Genomic DNA, 22,079 nt, shown 5'->3' with positions numbered 1-22,079 from the left:
TTAGTCTATCCCCTCTAGCCTTGGAGAGCTTCTCCTAGCTACCTTGTACACAAATATCCTCCTAGATGCTGAGGAGAGCCCTCTTCCATAGCATCAGGCTCTGGTTCTGGCATGCTAACTAATGATTCTAACATGGTTTTCTTCAGAGAAAACATTCTAATACAGGCAGGAAGAAGTTACAGGCTTTCTATGACCATGCTCAAATTACCTAGAATGTTATTTCTTCCTATTCTGTTACCTTTATTTTATTTTTTAAAGGGAAATGGGGTCTTACACAGTGAACTCAGACTTGCTGGAAAGTTACTATGTAGCCTAAGCTAGGCTCCAACTTACAGCAGTTCTCCTGCCTCAGCTTCCTGAGTGCTAGGATTACAGGCACGAGCTATCATATCTGGCTCCACTATGTTACTTGAGCTGGTTCCCTTAAGTGAGCTCACAGTGAAGGTGAAGGGACACAAATCCAACTAATTGGAGGATAGCAAAGATGCTATAGCCACTTAATATCTATTACACATTTTGTATAAAACAAACTTATTGCTATGATTTTAGAATTTGCTTACTAATAGTAGTTTTCTTGGACATTTCTCTCCCCTAGCCTCAGCTAGTATCTTAAGACATTCAAGTATGGAGGTGTGAATAGTGTCTTTATAGGTGAGGCATTTTCTTTACTTAGCCATATTTTCCCTCCCCTCTGCCCTCACATTCAGTCAGTCTGGTTCTTTTCTCTTATGAGTTAACTGAAAAGAGAGGGGGGAAGTTATAGATATTATAACATAGGAAAATGGAGCAGAAAATGAAGTGCATGTGGTTAGAGCCTTACTTATGAAAAATTTGAGGAACTCTATGAGGTACATTCCTGATTTTGTAATTCCTTACTTCTGAGGTGTGATGAATTCTTCCATTTTATTCTTTTTCTAGTTCCTGGAAAATTATCATTAAAGTCAACATTTTATTTTTTTTTCTCCTTGCATACTCATTAAAACTATGAAAGTCATTAAAAGGTTTGTGTTTTAATGCTTTTCAGTTTTGTCTTAGAAAATATCCTTTGTTTGCTTTTTGTTTTTTGAAACAGGGTTTCTCTGTGTAGCCTTGGCTCTCCTGTACTCACTTTCTAGACCAGGCTGGCCTTGAACTCACAGAGATCTGCCTGCCTCTGCCTCCCGAGTGCTGGGATTAAAGGAGTGCACCAACACCACCTGGCAGAAAATATTCTTTATTTTATAACATTTAAAAAATTTTTTTGCTTGTGGGAGAAAAGTATCTAGTCTGTTATTTACCTAAAGCTGTTCAGTGGATTCTTTTTTCATTCCTGACTGGCTCAAAAAAACTGTCTACTGTGAGGTCATTTTTGTCTTAATTGGAGCTCTGAGAAATAAAGGTAGTAACGTACAGTAGCTTTGGAGTTGAAGGGACCTTGGGTAGGTCTCCATATTTGTTGTATCCTCCCGACTGTATTTTGTTGTTTTAGGGATACTGGGTATCAGTTCCAAGGTCTCATACATACTCTGGCTTTTTTAAAAAGACATTCACTGGGCCTGGAGAGATGGCTCAGGGGTTAAGAGCACTTTCTGCTCTTCCAGAGGTCCTCAGTTCAATCCCCAGGAACCACATGGTGGCTCACAACCATCTGTAATATGATCTGGTGCCCTCTTCTGGTGTGCATGAAGACAGTGTGCTCATAGACATAAAATAAATAAATCTTTTTTTAAAAGACACAAATAATAATAATAACAACAAAATAAGAGCTGGGAATATAGCTATGTTGGTAGAGTGTTTGTCTAGTACATAGAAAACTCTTGAGTACCATCCCCAGCACTACATAAAACTGGGATTGGGGGTGTTCCTGAGGAATTGGGAGGTAGAGGCAAGAGGATCAGAAGTTCAAGGCTAGCCTGGAGTACAGTAGACATTGTCTCAAAAAAAAAAGTTTATAAATTTCTAATTGACAAACAATAATCTCATCCATTTATGGAGGAATAAATTAAAAAGACTATGGGTGACATTAGAGCCTATGATTCCCAGTCTGCATTGTGGCAGTTTGGGCATTAGCAACCGTCTGAAATAATGTGTGTACCTATATACAGTAGAAAGCAGCTGTGAGCCATGGCGTGTGTTGAGTGCCAGCAGGTACCACTAGTTTCCTTTGTTAGTTTCCTGCTATTGTCCCGGAGAGGAAGATGTCTTAGTGTGTGAAGTCCCTCAGTGTCTGCATTCTTTTCCAGGAAAAGTGATCCAAGTTGGAGGCCTCACTCCTGGCATGCCACCAAGTTCTTCGATGTCCACCCTGAGCCAGCAGCCTCACTGTTTCTGAACACTAGCAGTTCCTCTTCCTGGAAGAGCCAACGCCAGGCTAGGTAGGTACTCTTTTCCCCGAGACCAGAAATCATGTTTGGTCTCTGTAACTGTGACATTCTGGGAGTACTCAGAAATTCCCATGAGTGTCTTGACTTCAGAATAGCCAAGGCTACCGATGCTCAATTAGGGTTTGAACATAATATTTCACTGATCACAGAAATATCTGACAATAGAAAACAGAAAATTAAGTGACAAAAGGTGAACACGCTTTTTTTTTCTCTTGTGGGTGTTTCTTGAGGAAGCATCAGTGTTGATTCTTCTTGTGGAATCCCTTTGGGACTGTTAAGTGCGGGCATCAAGGTTTTGAATCTAGCAGGTTAGGTCTCCATAGCATTCCTGTGTGCTCAGGCACCACCTTTTTTGGGAGATATTTCCATGAATTGGCAAGCAGGTGATGTTTATGGGGAGAGTCTACTGTGTCTACATCTACTCTTCAGTACTCTATAGATGCTTGTGATTAATGTTTCACATATGCTGATGGAAGAATGATAGTAATGATAGCTGGTATGCTTTTGGCATGTGTTTATTATACATGAGTATATCTCCATGAATGTATGAATTGTTTTTCTCTCTGCATGTATTTGTGCCTGTGTATGGCTATGCTGGTGTGGCTAAACCTGTGTAGTTATATATATTTGTATGCATGTTCATCTGTGTTATTTTATATATATATACTCATGCATTCCACATATATGCATACAAATAAGTGTGCAAGCAAAGATATATATTTATCTACATGCATGCATGTCTGTATTTGAAAATAATGTTAAATGTTTTCCTTTTATCTTTTCACTAATTTTTGTTTTCTTTAACCACCAAGTACTAGGAATATAGGTACATGCTGTCACATTATGTCCAGATTTTCTCTTAATTTTAAGAAAATATTTATTTAACTTTATTTCTCTCTCTCACACACTTTTTGAAGATTTACTTATTTATTATTTATGTAGTACTCTGCCCACATATATACCTGCATACCAGAGAAGGCACCAGATCTCATTGTAGATGGTTATGAGCCATCATGTGGTTGCTGGGAATTGGACTCAGAACTTTTGGAAGAGCAGATGGGTGCTCTTAACCACTGAGCCATCTCTCCAGCCCCTCATTTTACTTTTTAAAAAAATTTTATTTTTTATTAATTTTTAACAATGTATTTGTGTGTGTGTGTGTGTGTGTGTGTGTGTGTGTGTGTGTGTGTGTGTACACAAAAGTTGTGCCTGTAGAGGCCTTAAGGTTTCAGAACGCTAGAGGTGAAGTTATAGGTAGTTATAAAACATAGGTCCTCTATAAGAGTACTAAGTGTTCTTAACTACCAACCCAGTTCTCTACTCCTCTGATTATATTTTTAGCACATAAATAATGCTTTTCTTTATGACACTTTCATACACATATATTGTTAGACTTTGTTCATATTTACCTTTAGTTATTACACATTTTTCCATCTCAGTAGCCCTCTTCCTCTTCCTCCTCCCCCCCTTCATTGTGCATAAGGGAAAACATGTACCTCCCATTCCCTACATCTTCCTCCTCCTCGTTTTTGAGATAGAGTCTCACTATTTATGTTTTGGTTGATCTGGTAATTGCTAAGTAGACCAGGCTATCTTTGAATTAGTGGCCATCTTCCTGCCTCAACCTGCCACCACCATATCTAGTTCTCTTCTTCCATGACCAAATAGAGATGGAACCCAGGGCCACTTGCACACTAGGCAAGTGCTCTACCATTGTTATATCCCCAGCTCAGCAGTTCCTCTTCTTGTAACCATCTCAAATTCCATTGAGGCTGCTAGTAAATGTTTCCCTGATAACAGATAGCAGAGTATAGTATTTATGTGATGTAAAGGAAGTTCTACTTCTCAAATGCAGTAGTACATAATATCCACAGCAACAAGACGAGATGGTATTGACTTTGAAAAAGCACAGATTCTCAACTGAGCAGTAAAACAGGGTGAAAATGTGCCTCGTGTTTCCTCATTGAATTGACTTGAATATGATAGAATCTTCCACTTACCAGCTTAGCCAGTCACTCCATGAGAGAAGCATCCGTGCTACCCACATCTGTGTAGAAACTAGGCTTCATGCTATTTATAGCTGCACAAATTTAAGTCTCCAGTGGTAGTGAAACATCAGGAACATATTCTACTCATGGGGGACTTGGTCTGTCCTTAAAGAAAGTGGTGTCAAAGCCAAATGGTCATCTGACAACCTCAGATGACTTAGCCAGCTCTGTCTTTAGCCTAGTTGCTGTTTTTGTTGTCATCATTACTCTCCCCAAAAGTAATACAGCCACAGCTTTGGTTTTTATTTTTATTTTTGTTTTTCTTGACGCAGAGGAAGTCAGCTTTAAGGAAAGCATTTAACATCCTGTTAGTTTTGCCAGTAAGAGACTATTCTGCAGAGTAATTATTTTCTCAGATAACTACCTATTCTGTCTTAGACACAATCCTGACTAAGAATGTGTGTGTAGTTTGAGTGTGCGTGTGTAGCCCAAAAGAGACTGAAAAGTTTAATCCTTCACCTGAGCAGAGTAACACACCATCCTGCTGGTAAAGCCTATTGCTTCTCGCCTCAGTCAGTATCCAACTGAGATTTTAAGGATGAACTATTTGTAATTAAGTATTTCAGAATGAAAAGGAAATGTCGTTCCTGAAGTTTCTTCTGTATCTAAAGTTGTTCTCATTGGATTGCTTCTTTATGATGAATTGTGTGCACTGTAGCTTGTTCCGTAAGGGGCTAGTTTCACTGGCTCTGTTAGTTGTTCAACTCAAACTATTGTAACACAAAATGTAGAAAGATGAACATGACTGTGTTGCTCTAAAACTTTGAGTTGAAATTTGAATTTTATATAATTATCTTAGGTCACTTGAGAGAGATATTCATGTTTTCTTTTCCTTTGGCTATTTAAAAATATACAAATAGGTTCAGTCATAGTCCCTACTTTCTCCTCTAGCAGATTCAGGCTATTAGGGCTTATGTTGAAGTCCTTGTTCCATTTAGAGTTGAGTTTTATGCAGGGTGAGAGAAAAGGCTCTGTTTTCATTCTTCTACATGTAGCTATCCAGTTTGACCAGCACTATTTGTTGAAGATACAGTCTTTTCTCCAATGTGATTTGTTGGCTTTTTTCTGGGTTAAAAAAAAAAGATGGCTGTTGGAATATGGCAGATATGTTGGTCTTCAGTTCTATTTCATTGGTTAATGTGCTTGTTTTTATGTCAGTACCATGCTGTGCTTTTGTTACTATAGCTCTATTGCACAACCTGAAATCTGAGATGGTGATAACCTCAATGCCTTTTGTTGTTGCTTTTAGTTAAACATTTTTCTAACTATCCTGGGTCTTTGTATTTTCATGTGAAATTTACAATAGTTTTTTTTTTTTTCAATTTCTGTGAAGAACTGTGTTGGAATTTTGATGGGGATTACACCAAGTCTGTAAATTGCTGTTGGTAGAATGGCCATTTTCACAGTATTTATCCTACCAATCCATGTGCATAGGAGGCCATTCCATCTGGTTTCTTCAGTTTCTTTCTTCATTGCCTTAAAATTTTTATGATACAACTTTTCTACTTTCTTAGATTTATTCTAAGTTTTTTGTTCTGTTTTGAATACTACTATAAATGGGATTGTTTCTGCAATTTCTTGGAGTATGTTTGTTGTTTGTATATAGGAAGGCTATTGATTTTTATGTGTTAATTTTACATCCTGTTTCTTCGTTGAAACTGCATCTTAGCTGTAGGAGTTTTTTTTTATGGAGTCATTAGGCTCTTTATGTATAGAATAGTATAATCTGTACTTAAGGGCACTTTGGCTTCTTCCTTTCCTATTTGTATCCCCTATATCTCCCTCTAGCTTAGACTTTAAGTGCTATGTTGAACAGAGTGGGGCATGATTTTAGTGGAAAAACTTTTGAGTATTTCTCCATTTAGGGAGATGTTGGCTATAGGCTTGCTATATATTGCCTTTATTATATATCCTCTGTGTGTTGAACCATCCCTACATCTTTGGGATGAAGATGACTTGGTCATGGTGGATAATCTTTTTGTGGTTTTAGAATTTGGTTTGCAAGTATTTTTATTGAGAACTTTTGCATGCATGTTCTTTCAAAACTAATTTTCTTTTTTTGTTGAGTCTTTGGCCAGTTTTAGTATCCGGGTGATATTGGCTTCATAAAAAATTAAGAAATATCCTTGCTATGGAATAATTTGAGGAATATTGATGTTACTTCTTTGAAGTTTTGATAGAATTCTACACTGAATCCTTCTGGCCCTTTGCTTTTATAAGTTAGAAGATTTTTTCCTAGTTTATATTTTCTTCTTCAGGCATGGGGGTAGGTTGGAGACAGTTTCTCTGTGTAGCCTTGGCTGTCCTGGACTCGCTTTGTAGACCAGGCTGGCCTAGAACTCACAGCGATCCACCTGCCTCTGCCTCCCGAGTGCTGGGATTAAAGGCGTGCGCCACCACTGCCCAGCCTTGTTCTGCTTTTCAAGACAGGCTCTGACTACATAGTCCTAGCTGTCCTGGAACTTGCTCTGTAGACCAGGCTAGCCTTAAACTCACAAAGATCCTCCACCTATGCCATGCGCTGAGATTAAAAGTATGTGCTCCCACTCCCAGCTAAGTTAAAAGAGTTTTAATTGATGTTTCAATCTAATCGGATATTATGAGTCTGCTTAAATTAACTTGGTGAGATGGCTCAGGGGATAAAAGTGCTAACAGTGCAAGATGACCTGAGTTCAGTCCCTGGAACCCATAGAAAGCAGAGAACCAATTCCATTATGCACACATGCTATGACATGTGCCTATATGCATGCATACATGCGTGCGCGCACACACACACATCATGTATACAAAATGAATTTAAAAAATTTTAAAGAGCTAAAATGACATGAGCTGTCATTTTTCCAGTCCATGCTGCATTACTGTGAGCATTAGTTCAAGAAAATGTAGTAGCATTGAAAAGGATTTTAAAAGGCACTCAGTAGCTTGATAGTCTTTTTAGTGTGCCCTCAGAAATGCCCCCTTCCCCTGTTACCAATCAGTTACTGTTAAGTATCCTTCTCTCTGGAGGACCAGCTACACTCACAAATGCAGTTGTCCTCAGATCTTGCTCTTTGCAAACCTTTCTTTGTGCTTCTTCTCCTTGTAGTTCCTCCTCCCATGACTTATCTGGCTCGTGGGAGCACACAAGCCTACAGCGCACTTCTGACCACTTCAGCTCCGTGGGCAGCATAGACAGTCTGGACCACAGCTCCCAGCTTTACCCATCTGGACACCTCTCGTCTGCCAAGTCCAACAGCAGCATTGACCACCTGGGTGGCCACAGCAAGCGAGACTCCGCTTATGGCTCCTTTTCCACCTGTTCTAGCACCCCTGACCACACCTTGCCCAAGGCTGATGCCTCTTCCACTGAGAACATTCTCTACAAAGTTGGCCTTTGGGAGGCCTCCAGGCCAGGCAGTGGCCGACAAAGTCAGTCTGCAAGTGATCCTCAGGGACTGCAGGACAGGCCATCATGTTTTACACCCAGGGTTCCTGGTAACAGCAGTAAAAGCCCACGGGCAGAGGATAATATTGAGCCCAAAATAGCCACTTCTGGGAGAGCCAATTTTGGGCCTGTCTGGTATGTTCCTGACAAGAAAAAAGGCCCATCTTCTCCTCCTCCTCTTGCACCTCCTTTGCGAAGTGATAGCTTTGCTGTGGCAGCTAGGGGTCATGAAAAGGCTAGTATGCAGCATTTTACTACCTTACCCCATGTGCAACCTCGAGGGGACCGCAGACTGGAAACTACCGATCGACAGTGGAGGCTTGCACACCCAAGCAGTGGCAAAGAAATAGGAAATTTGGCTTACCAGCCAGAGGGCCACCCAGATTGCCGTTGGCTATGCTCTGATGATAGAACAGGTGGACCTTCAGGGGCTTCAGGCAGGCTCCAGTTCTCCCTGTCCAGCACAGACGTACACTTCCTGAAGTCTTACCATGGGAGCCAACACCCACGGCAGAGCAGTGATGAGAGCACAAGGATCCTCTCATCACCAAGGGAGCTGCCTCACATAACTCCTGCCGGAGGTCTGCAGGAAGCTCCTGCACCATCCCAGGATGACAACCCTGTGCAGGTGAGGTGGCCTGGTTCTACCAACCAGAAGCTAGATGACAGAGGGCGGAGCCACCATTTTTCTGTGCTCCCCAGGCAGCCTGTGCAGGGGAGTGCCCAAGTTGTGATACCCCGAGGTGACTATTGGCATTCAGACACAACAACTCCTGTGGACCGTGAATATCCTTTCTTGCGCCCAGTGGGCCAGAGGGGCTACCTACAGCAGCATGAGGAGACCCTGGCCTCTCAGGACAGAGAGGGGCATCACCAGCTAAATGCAGGAGTTGAAGGTTGCTGCTCAGGAGTCCAAGAGCATCCTAGAGCCAGCCATACCATGAGAACTAGTCTGCAGTGTCCTGGCAATGACTTCACGGTGGTGGATGGAGACAGTGGGAGAATTTCTCGTCAGAGGACACCCATGCTGCACTCTCTGACCCAAGATGGGGCATGGCGACCTGAGAATAGCAAGGATTGTGGAAACGAGAAACTGACACTGCTTGATACCCAGATGGGTAAACCCACACGGAGAAGTGACCGTTTTGCCACAACACTGAGGAATGAGATCCAAATGCGCAGAGCAAAGCTGCAGAAAAGCAAGAGCACTGTAACACTGGCTGGAGACAGTGAAGCTGAAGACTGTGCTGGAGACTGGAGAGCTGATGTGGGAGCTGTCCCAGAAGGTCCCTTCCCCAGTACCTATAAAGAGCACCTGAAGGAGGCTCAGACACGTGTCCTGAAGGCCACCTCTTTCCAGCGCCGTGATTTAGATCCCACCCCAGCAGATCAGTATTTGGGACCACCAGAAGAGAGGACTTGTGACCACACTGCCTCATCTTCTTTATCTTCTTTCCCTGGGGAGCCAGACACTGTTCCCCACCACAGTGAGGCGGGTCTGGCCAAGCTACCCTCTTCTGGAGGTGGTGTACCCCACATTCTTCGAATTGGAGGCCGGAAACGGTTCACAGCAGAGCAGAAACTGAAATCCTATTCTGAGCCAGAGAAAATTAACGAAGTGGGACTTTCAGGGGACCACAATCCTCATCCTAATGTCAGGACACCTGAGGATACTGTGGGTACGTTTGCTGACAGGTGGAAGTTTTTTGAAGAAACAAGTAAATCTCTTCTCCAGAAGCCAGGCCATAGGCAAGCTGTCTGTGGACCCCCAAGAGAGAAGGCTGAGAGGCCACAGACAGAGGGCCATGAGTGTGAGAGTACTGAGCCCTGGTTCCAAAAGAGGTCACGGGCCACCTCCTGTGGAGAGTTCCTCAGTGATGACAGCAAAGTAGAAAAAGCCTCAGAGAAATTGAACCCACCCAAAAGGCTTGGAACTTTTGCAGAATACCAAGCATCTTGGAAGGAACAGAAGAAACCTCTGGAAGCCAAGAGTTCTGGGCGGTACCATTCAGCAGATGATATTCTGGATGCTGGTCTAGATCAGCAGCAGAGGCCCCAGTATATTCACGAACGGTCCCGTTCATCACCGTCCACAGATTACTACTCACAGGTAAGCCTGGCCTAGCTTGCACAGAGCACCACCTTAAAACACTTCAGGCACCCTCAGCATATATGATGGCTCACTAAGTTGCAAGAGTGTCATTTCTAGTTTGAAATGTAAGGGGATGAAATTGTTTCTAGTATTATCATTTTAAGTGCCATATTTGTGCAAACACATCTCTTTCATTTCCAGCTCCCTCTTTCCTAACTTTCACTTCACCATCTTTGTACTTAATTAGCTTATATCTATTCTCATGCTAAGCAAATAACTCTGGAGTCTGGGAGACTATGGGAAGCAGTCACTTTATGTAGTGAAGTGAAAATGATTGCTTTGTGTAAAGGCTTAACATGCACTAGCCATTTCTTTAAAGATTTTATTTTCATGTGTGTATATGTGTATGTTACATGTGTGCTAGTGCCCGTGGAAGCCAGATGTACTCTCTAGAGCTGGAATTACTGGAGATTTTGAGCTGCCTAATTGGGGTGCTGGAAAGTGAACTTCAGGCCTCTCTAAGAGTAGCAGAAACTATGCTGAACCATTTCTTCAACACATCCTACCCATCCACTTTTGAAATATTGATGATGGGGGTGGGATGGGGTTAAAAAATAAAATTTAAAAATTGATGTCTTTTACTATATAGTATTTGTTCTATTTATATCCCCCTTCCCTAGTTCCCAGGGTGGAACTTTGTACATTATAGACAAGCAGTCTACCATGGCTCTATACCCACAGCCCTCTTTTTACCTTAGTTTTCTTTTTTGAGACAGGATCACTTTGCAGTTCAGACACACCTTGAACTTGTGATCCTCTTTCCTCAGCCTCCTGAATAGTTGAGATCATAAAATTACGTTGGTAAAATGCATTTAGTGATGTATTAATTAAATGTATTCTTCTCCCATCATAGTGCTGGGAATAGAACATAGGGTCTTATGATTGTTAGGCTCTCATATTATATAACTATGCCCTCAGCCCTTTCCAGCTACTCTTTGTTGTTTTATTTTCTGTTTTTGAGTTTTGAATCAGGGTTTCACTATGTAATTCAGGCTGATCTGGAACTCACTTATAGTCCAGGCTGGCCTCAAACTTGCTATCCTCCTGCTTCTGCCTCCCAAGTAATAGAATTACAGGTGTGTACCACCATACCAGGCCCTCTTGTACTGTTTTAAGGAGACAGTCTTGATGTTTGAATTAACTTTGCACTTTCGAGACCTATATATTCTTATCAGTACTTTAGTGTCCACTATCGGTCACTTTACCCGTGCTTTTCTTCTTCCCCTGTCCCTCTCTGTGCTTTTTCTGTGTATCTGATCTGAGGGGGAAGATACCAACCATTTTATGCATGGAAGGCTAGTGGCCTGTTTGTCCATGCATGCAGACCTAGGGAGAGATTGTTTCTGCTGTTACTACACTGTGCCTTAACCACGGTTCAGTGTGGTCTCTGAGAATTCCATGCCTTCTCAATCAGGATTAAAAATCCCAGCCCCCACAAGTCCTAGACCGTGACGTTTTGCAGTAAGAACTTGTGACCAGCTGTCTTTTATTGTGTTTCTTTTAGCCAATTGTCACATGGTTACAGCTCTTACATAGGAGTTCTGTTTCCTGCTTGGAACTGAAGTAGATGCAGGGGTCCTAAGTCAGTGATCTTATTAAAGTGCCTTGTGGATATGAACAGCCATGTCCTGTGACCAGATCTCAAATCGGAGACAACAGGCCTTGCCACAGGCATTGTGGGACAGGCACACAAAGCAAACCCACAAATGAGGGGTTCCATAATAACAGCTGTCTCAGGCATGCAGGCAGTTTGATGACTCCGTGTCTTATGGTGTTGCTCTTCACAGGAAGTGCCTATTGAGCCAAACAGGCAGTCAGAGGATTCTGGTGAACACAAAGAAGCACTTCCCCATACACTGCAGGCTGAGGAGGGATGCTCTGCTCCCAGGTGGGTAAATTGTGGATTTGAGGTTGCTGAAAAGTTGTGTTGAGAGTGAACATCTTTATGGAAGGTGAATGCTAGACTAACAGAATAAGTCTGGGTTTTGCTAATGGAGTGTGATTTCCACCATCAGTGAGATCTTAGAGTTTGGAGGACAGAGAGAGAACCTGTGGATTCTGCAGCCCTGCCCAGAAAAGCAGTGCAATAATGGCCTTAGTGTTCTTAAAATAGCTGTTGTGTTTTCGTTATAGTGAAATGTTTTATGGCGACAAAATAAATGTCCAGTTAATATCCTTGAACAAAGGTACTTAACTGAAGAGATACTTTTACTGTCTGGCACACAGCTGTGTTTGTGAGCCATGGTCTCAGAATTGCCAGAAAGGATTTTAGCCAAGTTTTCCAAATTGGGCTTATTTAATGAGTTAACCTGAAGCTTTAAAATAGAAGTCATTTGATTCCCCAGAGGGAGGCAAGATCTGTGTTGTTATAGTGTTACCTGCAGCAATCAATTCCAGGCTGTTGGGGTGGATGTAACTATTGAGCTGTGCAGACGATGGATTCGATAAGATGTGTACACATTATGATCTTTCCCCTGTGGAAGGGGAAAGTGAAGAGTGTATATCAGCAGATATCTATAACTCTGTGTTAAAGGGAACAGTGAAAGTGTGCAAATCAGCATGCACCACTATCTTTCTTGAGTGAAGATTTTTCCTATGTGTGGTTGGTGCAATATGCAAATGAAACCTGACTTCAAAGCTCAAGGTTACATTGCAGAAATAACCAATTTGGATGTATGCTTTTAAGAGCTTTATATAATGAGGTCTTGTTTCACATGTTTTCCCACTAACTGTTGTTAGCCTTATTCAAAAGTCTCACATATTTATGTGAGTCTGAGGTGGCCAGATTGATACTCTGCGTGCCTACTTCAGAAATCCCTGCAATTACTTAACAGTCTGCACAGCTAAACCGATGCACCCATGGGTAAGAAAGGCTGCTGAATAATCCGCCTACAGAATTTAGCAGTGTCTGAAGAGGACAATTAGAGCTTTATTCCTGGATTCTGAGTCAGTCACGTGCTGAGCACCAGCTGTGCAGGGTAGGGGGGGTGCAGCATACTGCTATGTATAGAGAATGTCACCATGGACAGCTATAATGTTCATGTGGTGTATGTGCACACGTGATTATGTGTGTCAGTAGCATTGTCACAGCTCACAGGGATAGGAGGAAGGGAGGAGGAGCCCTCTGCTTTATTTATCATGGTTGTGTCTTTCAGCTCACTGCCTAACTACTCTGAAGAAATTAGTTCCAGACGTAGTCTGTCTTTGAGTTACAAAACTAGCAATTTTCAGAATTGCTTTGTGTGTGTGTGTGTGTGTGTGTGTGTGTAAAAGAGTGGCAAGGCCAATGAAATTTTAGAATAGGAATGTTAAAAAGTCATTTTCAACTTTTCCCAGAGATTACTTATAAGTTTCTGGAGGATCAGCAAGAAATAATATGCTTAAGGAATTAAAGAATAATAAAAATAAAAGATAGTCTATAATGCAGAGTTGTAAAGCTACTTTATTTCTATTTGTTGGTTATTTACCCAAATCAAATAGAAAGAACTCTTTTTATTTTACAATTTAAAATTTTCTTAATTTTTGAGATATGGTGTCACTTCACACCCAGAAACTACCTGTATAACACAGGGTTGGCATCAAACTCATGCTGATCTTCCTACCTCAGCACTTGCTGGGATTACAGGGGGGTGATACCACATCTAGCTAGTAACATCTTTTCCATATATATGTATAAGATCTTATAGGGCCTTAACCTGTAGTAGGAAGAGAATTATAAATATTTATAGCTAAATGGAAAATACATAATTGTAAATCTTTTTTTAAATTTTGTGGGAGCTAGTCATATGGCATATGTCTATAATCCCAGCACTCAGGAGGTTGAGGAGGGAGCTCATAAATTCAAAACCCAACTCTAGGCTATAGAGCAAGGCCTTGTCTCAGAATAAACAAACAAACAAGAAGATACATGGAACATAAAAAATCAGTGGGGGAATCTGCTGGATTAAGAGAAAAACACATGGTAGCTGGGTATGGTGACCATCCAGTGGTGTTTTCTCCCTCCATCACACCTGGTCCTGAGCACCCCACCTCACTTGTCCCCACTCTCTTCCCTGTTATGAAGATACTTTCCTAGAGTTTCTCACTGCTCTCAGGGATTTCATGCTGAATCCTCAAGCTTATTACAACCAGCAGGGTCTGCTTCTTGCAAATGCATTCCATCACTCATTTGTGAGTCTCTTAAATATTCAGTATCTGATTTCTCAAGGGCTGTCATTAAAAAAAAATAAGTGGGCTCACAGGGCCTGGTGAGATGGTTCTGCTGGTAAAGGCTCCTGCCACCAAGCCTGTGTGGACCTGAGTTCCATCACTGAAATACATTCAGTGAAAAGAGAAAACCAACTCCCATAAGCTGTCCTCCAATGTGTGTGTGTGTGTGTGTGTGTGTGTGTGTGTGTGTGTGTGTGTGTGTGTGTGTGTGAGCACAAATACACAAATAGAAATGCAATAGAGAGATTTTTTTCAATGTTCTTTAGCCCAGATAGCTTAAATAGTAAGCATTGAGCCCTTCCCAGTCCTGGAAGCTGAAATCTCTAGCAAGGTCAGAGGAAGGGCTCCTTCTTCCCGACCCTCTCTTTTTAGCTTGCTGTGTCCTCATTTGTTTCATTGTATGTCTCTCTGTCCTAATCTCCAATTCTTACAAATACACTAGACAGATTAGTTTAAGCCATCCTAGTGACCTCATTTCTCCTTAACCACCACTTTAAATGCCTTGTTTGCCTACAAAGTATACTCTGATATACTGAAGATTCAGCTTCAACACCTTAACTTGGAAGGAGGTCTCAATTCAGTTTCTAACACTAGGAGAATTTTCCCTGCTTTTTCCATATACCTTTATGCTAGTGAGTTCTGTTCCCATATCAGTTTTCTCACATTCACAAGTGAAGGGAAAGCATTTACAATGAAGAATAATAAAGGAGCTTCTGTCTTATGTGTGGCTGACTAATGGGGTGGTGGGGTAGGCGTGGGGGCTTCAGAGCACTGGATAACTGCAGCCTTATTATGTATCCCCCACCTCTGTTGAATAACTCCGCTTTTCAGAGTTTGGCTTTGTAAGACATTTGGGTCATTTCCTTTCTTAACATCAGGCTTAATGGCTGTGTGTCTACTTCCTTTTCTGTCCTTTCTTCCACCAGAGTCCTTTTGTTAGCTCTTTCTGAGATAATCTTGTTTAACCAGGTGTAGTTGGCTTCCTGGAATTCCTAAAATGCTTTTTTTTTTACCTTCTATCTTTCTATTTTCTCTTTTCATCCACTACATTCTAAATTAGCCTATAAGTAGTAGACAGTAAGGTTGAACCTCAGCCAATGAGGACCAAGCAATCCTTCCCCATTATGTTAGGGATAAAAGACTGAGGCCATCTAGGCCATGTGTGCTGCTATTCTGCCAGCTTTATCCTGGGGGCACAACACACCCTTTTTGCAGAAAGAAATTGCCAAGCTGAGTTTCTTTCACTTTGTTCATGTATTCCTTTTTGTGACACCAAAATTAGTTTTTCTTAACACCCTCAAAGTACATGCCCAATATTATACTGTGAACAGTGAAGTCCTCTGCCAACTGGGATAGTGTATGTGTGTGTGGGGGTGATGACTCTTGGATTCAATATCATGGATGTATTTTCACACCATTGTCATGTTCTCTGGACTTGCCCTCCTCATTCCTGATGGGGAGTTTGGAAGAACCAGATTTTAATTTTTCGCTACTATTTATCAGACAAGTTCCAATATAGACTAGGGGCCAAATAAATGGTGGATGAGTAGACTGGCAAATGGATAGATGGGTGAGGGAACAGTCAAATAAACCAGTCCTTGGGTAGATGAATACAGAGCTAAGTAGGTGGATAAATGGATGGGCACCTGAATGGATGAGTGGGCAGACGGATAAAAGGATGAATGAGTTGATTATGGATGTGTATGTCATTAAGATATAATCTAGGGCTCTTCAATCAGATTCATTTTCTCTGCCAGTCAAAGAAGTAAAAGGCAAGAAAAAACTTAAGCATGACAGGTAGCAGTGGAGAAATCTTAACCACCGTACACAAGCACAGACAGAAGTGGTTGAAAGGCATTTATTGGGGGAGAGGAAACATGTGTATGCAGCAGACACACACAGAGAAAACAACCTTCTCTAAATCCCAGGAGTGGGATTCGGGAAACAAAAAAACCCCAGTATGTTCTTAAGGGAGGGGGACTTTTAAAGTCTCTGAAGTGTTTTGCTCTCCTGATTTAGCGTTGGTCAGTTTGAAGAAAAATTGCATAGTTAATTGGCCCAGAACTGTTGTATAGCATGTTCTGATCCTGCCATGAACTTGTTAAGCCTGTCCATCAGCAGGGGCCTTACTGGCAGGAAAAAAAAGCCCACAAGGCCTTTAAGCTGCTAGACTTTGTCTCAGGTCAGGAGAGTGAGGAAGAAGCAAGCCATTTTGGAAGCTTGCCATCTTTAGTACTTAGCCATGGCATCTCTGATGGCTTACCGAGGAGTGTGTCTAACTCCTGGTTCCTCAGTTACATAGATAAATGTTTGGGTTGGTAAATGAGTAGATACATGGATGGAAAACTGAGTGGACAGATGGATAAATGAAGTGTTGGTAGAGGGATGAGTAGATAGATGAATGGTTGGGGTGGGATTATGAGTAGACAGAAAGATAGGTGAGTAGTTGGATGGTTGGGTTGGCAAATGGAGCATATTTTTCTGCTCAACCTTCCTTGAATCCTTGGTCAGCATTCCATGGTAGCACATACTCTGTGTTGAAATTGTACTAAAGATTACTAACATTTAGTTAAATGCTAGTAAGTGAAATGGGCTTTACTATTTGCATTTGATCCAGAGTTAAGACGTAAGCTTCTCAGAAGAAATTATTAAACTGACTTGTTTTCTACAATTATATTTTAACCCATGTGAGAAAATTAACATATACTACATTTGATTGTTGCTCCTCACATGTGAGCCACTTCTGTAAAGATAGTGTCCTGGAATGCTCTATGAAATGGGGCTGAGATGAGATCTGGGGTGACCACCATAGCTGGCCTGCCACTGACCTCAAGATTATATTTCATTGGCATAGAGGAAAGGAAAGAATGAGAGTATGTACTTATTCCCATAGAATGACAAAACTGAATTAATGTGAGGGAAAATTCTTTAGAGAAAATTTGCTCTAATATAAAATACATTAACCAGCAAAACAAACCCATTGGACACAATGGGTGGGTTTTTTTTTTTTTTTTAGTTTGTTTTTTGTTCTTCTGAGAGAGAACTTGGTGTGTAGAAATTATTGTGAAGACCAATTTCCCCTTTAGAAAACCAGCTTCTGCCAAGTGCATTTTGGAAGTAAGTGATTGATTACTGGAAAGCTCTACCCTATGTTCATGGCTTTAGGGCAGATGTTTATTGTCCCTGGCCTTCAATTAGCTGTCCAGCAATTGCAGCCTGCCTTTCTAAAGGACTATGCTAGGTAATTATGCATCCAGTGCTGGGTGGGTCAGGCTAAGAAGGTGATACTTGAGCTTGGAAGTAAAGGGATGGGGAAGGGTAGACAGGGATTGGGGGAGGGGGAGACTTCCATTTCATAAGACCAGGCAGAATCCTGAACTGAAGGACTCTTTCTGTATATGCAAACACAGGACGTCATCCCAGAAATGAAAAACAGTAAGTGCCAGAAAAAGAGGCACAAGATTGTTTTTTAAAAAGACAAAGGCATACGACTATTTGTTTGGTTGGTTGCTTGGTATTTTGGGACAGGGTCTCTCCATGTAGCCCTGGCTGTCCTGGAACTCTCTGTGTAAACCAGGCTGGCCTAACAGAGATCTACCTGCTTCTGCTTCTGCCTCCTGAGTGCTGGGATTAAAGGCATGCTCCACCACACCCGGCTTAGTCCTTTTTATTCTTATCAAGGTTTTGTGACTCACAGTCAGTTAGGTGACACAATCTGAGTTTATAACCCACAGCTTAAGAAGCTGGGATTTAAGGTAAACTCAAATAACATTCAGGACACCACCAGTACCAGCACTCCCATGTTGTAAGTGCCTACAAAGCCTATGGATGTCAAGGGAAGTCAGGAGTTCCAATTCCTGTAGAGTTGTTTTATGATATGGCTTAACCTCAATGGGCTTTTGCTTTCCCAAACGTCAGGCACAGACCCAATAGTTTCATGGCTCTAATATGCAGGTGCTAGCACACAGAGAAAGTAGCAAAGGGAACACTCAGTCAAGCTTCCTTGCCTATACTTACAAGAGGCTGCCTGCTTCTAGAGCCTACTTTTCAGTGCTCTGAAAAGCAAATGTCTAAAAGGTTATTTGTAGATAGGGTTAATTTAGATGAGAAGACCCACCATATGCATGGGCCGTGCTACCCCATGGGCTGAATAAAAGGAGAAAGTGATCTAAGCACCAGCATTCATTTCTCCTGATTGCTGATTATGGATGCAAAGTGAAATTGCCTCACACTCCTGCAGGCATGACTTTCTTTACCATGGAGAGCAGTACTCTCTAACTATGAAAAAAATACACCCTTCCTTAAGTCGCTTTGTCAAGTATTTTGTCACAGCTATGAGAAGAGAAACTAATGATAGACATAAAAACACATTCTGGCCCTACGTAGTGACACATACCTTTAATGCCAGCACTCGGAAGGCAGAGTCAGGCAGATCTCCATTAGGCCAGCCTGGTCTACATAGAGAGTTCTACATAAGATTGCTGTGAGTTCGAGGCCAGCCTGGTCTACAAAGTGTGTCCAGGACAGCCAAGGCTAACACAGAGAGACCCTGTCTCAAAAAAACAGAAAAATAAAAAGGACTAAAAACATTAAAAGTCAAACAGTAATGAATCTGAGATGTTTCTGGCAGTGCTCAGTCATGGTATGTGACTGCCGTGGTTCTATTCACACAACAAAGTATACTTTGTTTGAAATACCTTGACTCCAATTTGAGAGTCTTACATGTTATATATTTAGGAAAGAAAGCAAAGGACTAGAAGAGATGATCTATGAATAGTGGCCACACAGTAGCCTCACAAGTGTTTCTTTCAGCTTTTCTCAAGTATAACCCTCCATGATTTTGTTTTGTTCTGGTTTGGTTTTTGTTTTGTTTTGTTTTGTTTGTTATATTGAATAAGGTCTTGCAATGTATCCCACCTGGCTCAGAACTCACCATGTAATCCTGGCTAACTGTGAATTTATAATCTTCCTAACTCAACCATCCAAATAGTGATATCCCAAGTGTGTACATTACTCTGTCTAGCAGGAAATGAGCCCTTTTATAGCAGAACCTGTTACCCTCCATATTCAGCTGGCATAGATTTTGTGGTTTGTTTGCCAAATTGTTTAGTGATTTATAGACTAACATCTATAAAAATAGAAAATAAAACAGGTTTAGACATATTTGATAATATAACAAAAAGGAATACCACATAGTGTATGTGTATGAATGATTCAGAATATGTCAGTCTAAAAAATCAGATTAATGGCTTGCCAGGAATAAGAGGAGAACATGGGGGCTGTTAGCAGGACAGAAGAATCGTTTAGATCGATGGAAGTAGTCTAGATTTAGGTAACAGTAGTTGCACAATTCATTGAATAATACTAAGAACAAATACACTATATCTTTCAAGGAATGAGTTTCATGGCATGTGGATTTTACTTCAGTTTTAAAGAAATCTCAACATAGAGAATCCACAAGCAAATTTTTTTGATAAGTATGTAAAGGACCAGATGATAAATGTGTGTGCTTTGGGGGGTATTTCTTTTCTTTTCTTTTTTTTTTTTTTTTTTTTTTTTTTTTTTTTTTTTTTTGGTAGAGATCTAACCAGGCTCTTGCCCATGCTGGGCAAATGTTCTACCCAGGAGTTAAATCTCCTGCCTATTCCTTTTTTATTTCTGAAGTTTTGAAGGGTCCAAGTGTTTTATTTTAAGAAGAAATTTGGATCTTACTGTGTAGAGCAGCACTTGAGAGATGAGACAGGAAGATAGTAAGTTCAAAGATAGCCTGGGAGGTAGAGTAAGACTCTGTCTCAAGAATAAAGACAGATTTATTTACAGTTTGGCAAAATGGCTTTTAAAAATCTTAACACTGTTAATACTGCAGGTCTCTGTAAGGGTTTGAGCATCTTATATGTAAATGCTGGTATTTTTGCTTTACTCAAAGAGGCATGGGTATATGGAAACCTAGATTATAAACGTGTATATCACAAGAGTGCTTTCTCTTTAGAAGTAACTTATGATGGGTTCCCTTTAAGAATTTCCTTTATGCGAAAAAAATTAAGGAGTTTCTGAAATTCAATGAAAATGAAGGAACAACATACCCAAATTTGTGGGATACATTTAAAAACAGTGCTAAGAGGAAAATTCATAGCACTAAGTGCCTTTAAAAAGAAATTGGAAACATCGCACATAAGCATCTTAACGACACAACTGGAAGCCCTAGAAAAAAAGAAGCAGAAACACCCAAAAGGAGTAGACATCTGGAAATAATCAAACTCAGGGCTGAAATTAACAAATTAGAAACTAAGAAAACAGTCCAAAGAATCAACAAAACCAAGAGCTGGTTCTTTGAGAAAATCAACAAGATAGACAGACCGTTAGCCAAACTAACTTAAAGGCAGAGAGACAGTATTGAAATCAACAAAATCAGAAACGAAAAGGGAGACATAACAACAGACACTGAAGAAATACAAAGAATCATAAGATCTTACTTTGAAGGCATATACGCCACAAAATTTGAAAATCTAAGGGAAATGGACGATTTTCTTGATCAATTTCACTTGACAAAGTTGAGTGAAGAACAGAAAAAAAAGCTAAATAGTCCCATTTCCCCTACAGAAATAGAAGCAATCATAGATAGTCTCCCAACCAAAAAAAGCCCAGGGCCAGATGGTTTCAGTGCAGAATTCTACCAGACCTTCAAGAGCGAGCTAATACCGGTACTATTCAAGCTACTCCAAAAGATAGAAATGGATGGAAAATTACCAAATTCATTCTATGAGGCCATAGTCTCATTGATACCTAAACCTCACAAAGACTCAACAAAGAAAGAGAATTTCAGACCAATTTATCTTAGATGCAAAAATACTAAATAAAATACTTGCAAAACAAATACAAGAACACATCAAAGATATTATTCATCATGACCAAATAGGCTTCATTCCAGGCATGCAGGGATGGTTTAATATACGGAAATCCATCAATGTAATCCACCATATAAACAAACTGAAAATAAAAAACCACATGATCATCTCTTTAGATGCAGAGAAAGCATTTGATAAAATCCAACACCCATTCATGTTTAAAGTTTTCGAGAGATCGGGGATACAAGGCACTTTCCTCAACATAATAAAGGCTATATACAGCAAGCCAATAGCCAAAATCAAAGTAAATGATGAGATACTCAAGGAAATTCCTCTAAAATCGGGAACAAGGCAAGGCTGCCCACTCTCTCCATATCTCTTCAATATAGTACTCGAAGTTCTAGCCAGAGCAATAAGACAAAAAAAGGAGATCAAGGGTATCCAAATGGGAAAGGAGGAAGTCAAATTATCCCTATTTGCAGATGATATGATAGTGTACATAAGTGACCCTCAAAATTCCACCAGAGAACTCCTAAAGCTGATAAACACCTTCAGCAAATTGGCTGGATACAAAATTAACTCAAAAAAGTCTGTAGCCTTCCTATACACAAATGACAAGCTTGCAGAGGAAGAAATTAGGAAAACCACACCCTTCACATTAGCCACAAGCAATATAAAATATCTAGGAGTTATTCTAAATAAGCAAGTAAAGGACTTGTTTGAAAAAAATTTCAAAACTCTGAAGAAAGAGATTGAAGATGACCTGAGAAGATGGAATGATCTTCCTTGCTCATGGATCGGGAGAATTAACATAGTAAAAATGGCCATCCTACTAAAAGCAATCTACAGATTCAATGCAATCCCTATCAAAATACCTACACAATTTTTAAAGACATTGAAAGTTCAATTCTGAACTTCATATGGAAAAACAAAAAACCCAAAATAGCTAAAACAATCTTGTACAATAAAAGGTGCTCTGGAGGAATCTCCATACCTGATCTCAAACTGTACTATAAAACAATAGTAATTAAAACAGCA

The 22,079-nt window shown here is 40.6% G+C and overlaps 1 protein-coding gene across 3 annotated transcripts in view; it reads left to right on the top strand.

Moving 5' to 3' along the window:
* The window catches only part of Shroom2 (shroom family member 2), a 1,329,704-nt gene that overhangs the window by 86,276 nt on the left and 1,221,349 nt on the right, over positions 1-22,079 (top strand). For all 3 annotated transcript variants that reach the window (XR_007830199.1, XM_051142109.1, XM_051142108.1), the window contains exons 3-5: positions 2,223-2,354; positions 7,497-9,945; positions 11,775-11,875. Coding sequence is in view for 2 of the 3 variants with exons in the window: in XM_051142109.1 (XP_050998066.1) it covers positions 2,223-2,354; positions 7,497-9,945; positions 11,775-11,875 (2,682 nt within the window). In the remaining variant the exon portion in view is untranslated. The remainder of the gene's footprint in view (positions 1-2,222; positions 2,355-7,496; positions 9,946-11,774; positions 11,876-22,079) is intronic.

This window comes from Acomys russatus, chromosome X (assembly GCF_903995435.1).
Source record: "Acomys russatus chromosome X, mAcoRus1.1, whole genome shotgun sequence".
NCBI classification, from domain to species: Eukaryota; Metazoa; Chordata; class Mammalia; order Rodentia; family Muridae; genus Acomys; species Acomys russatus.
This window is presented reverse-complemented; position numbering and strand designations above follow the sequence as displayed.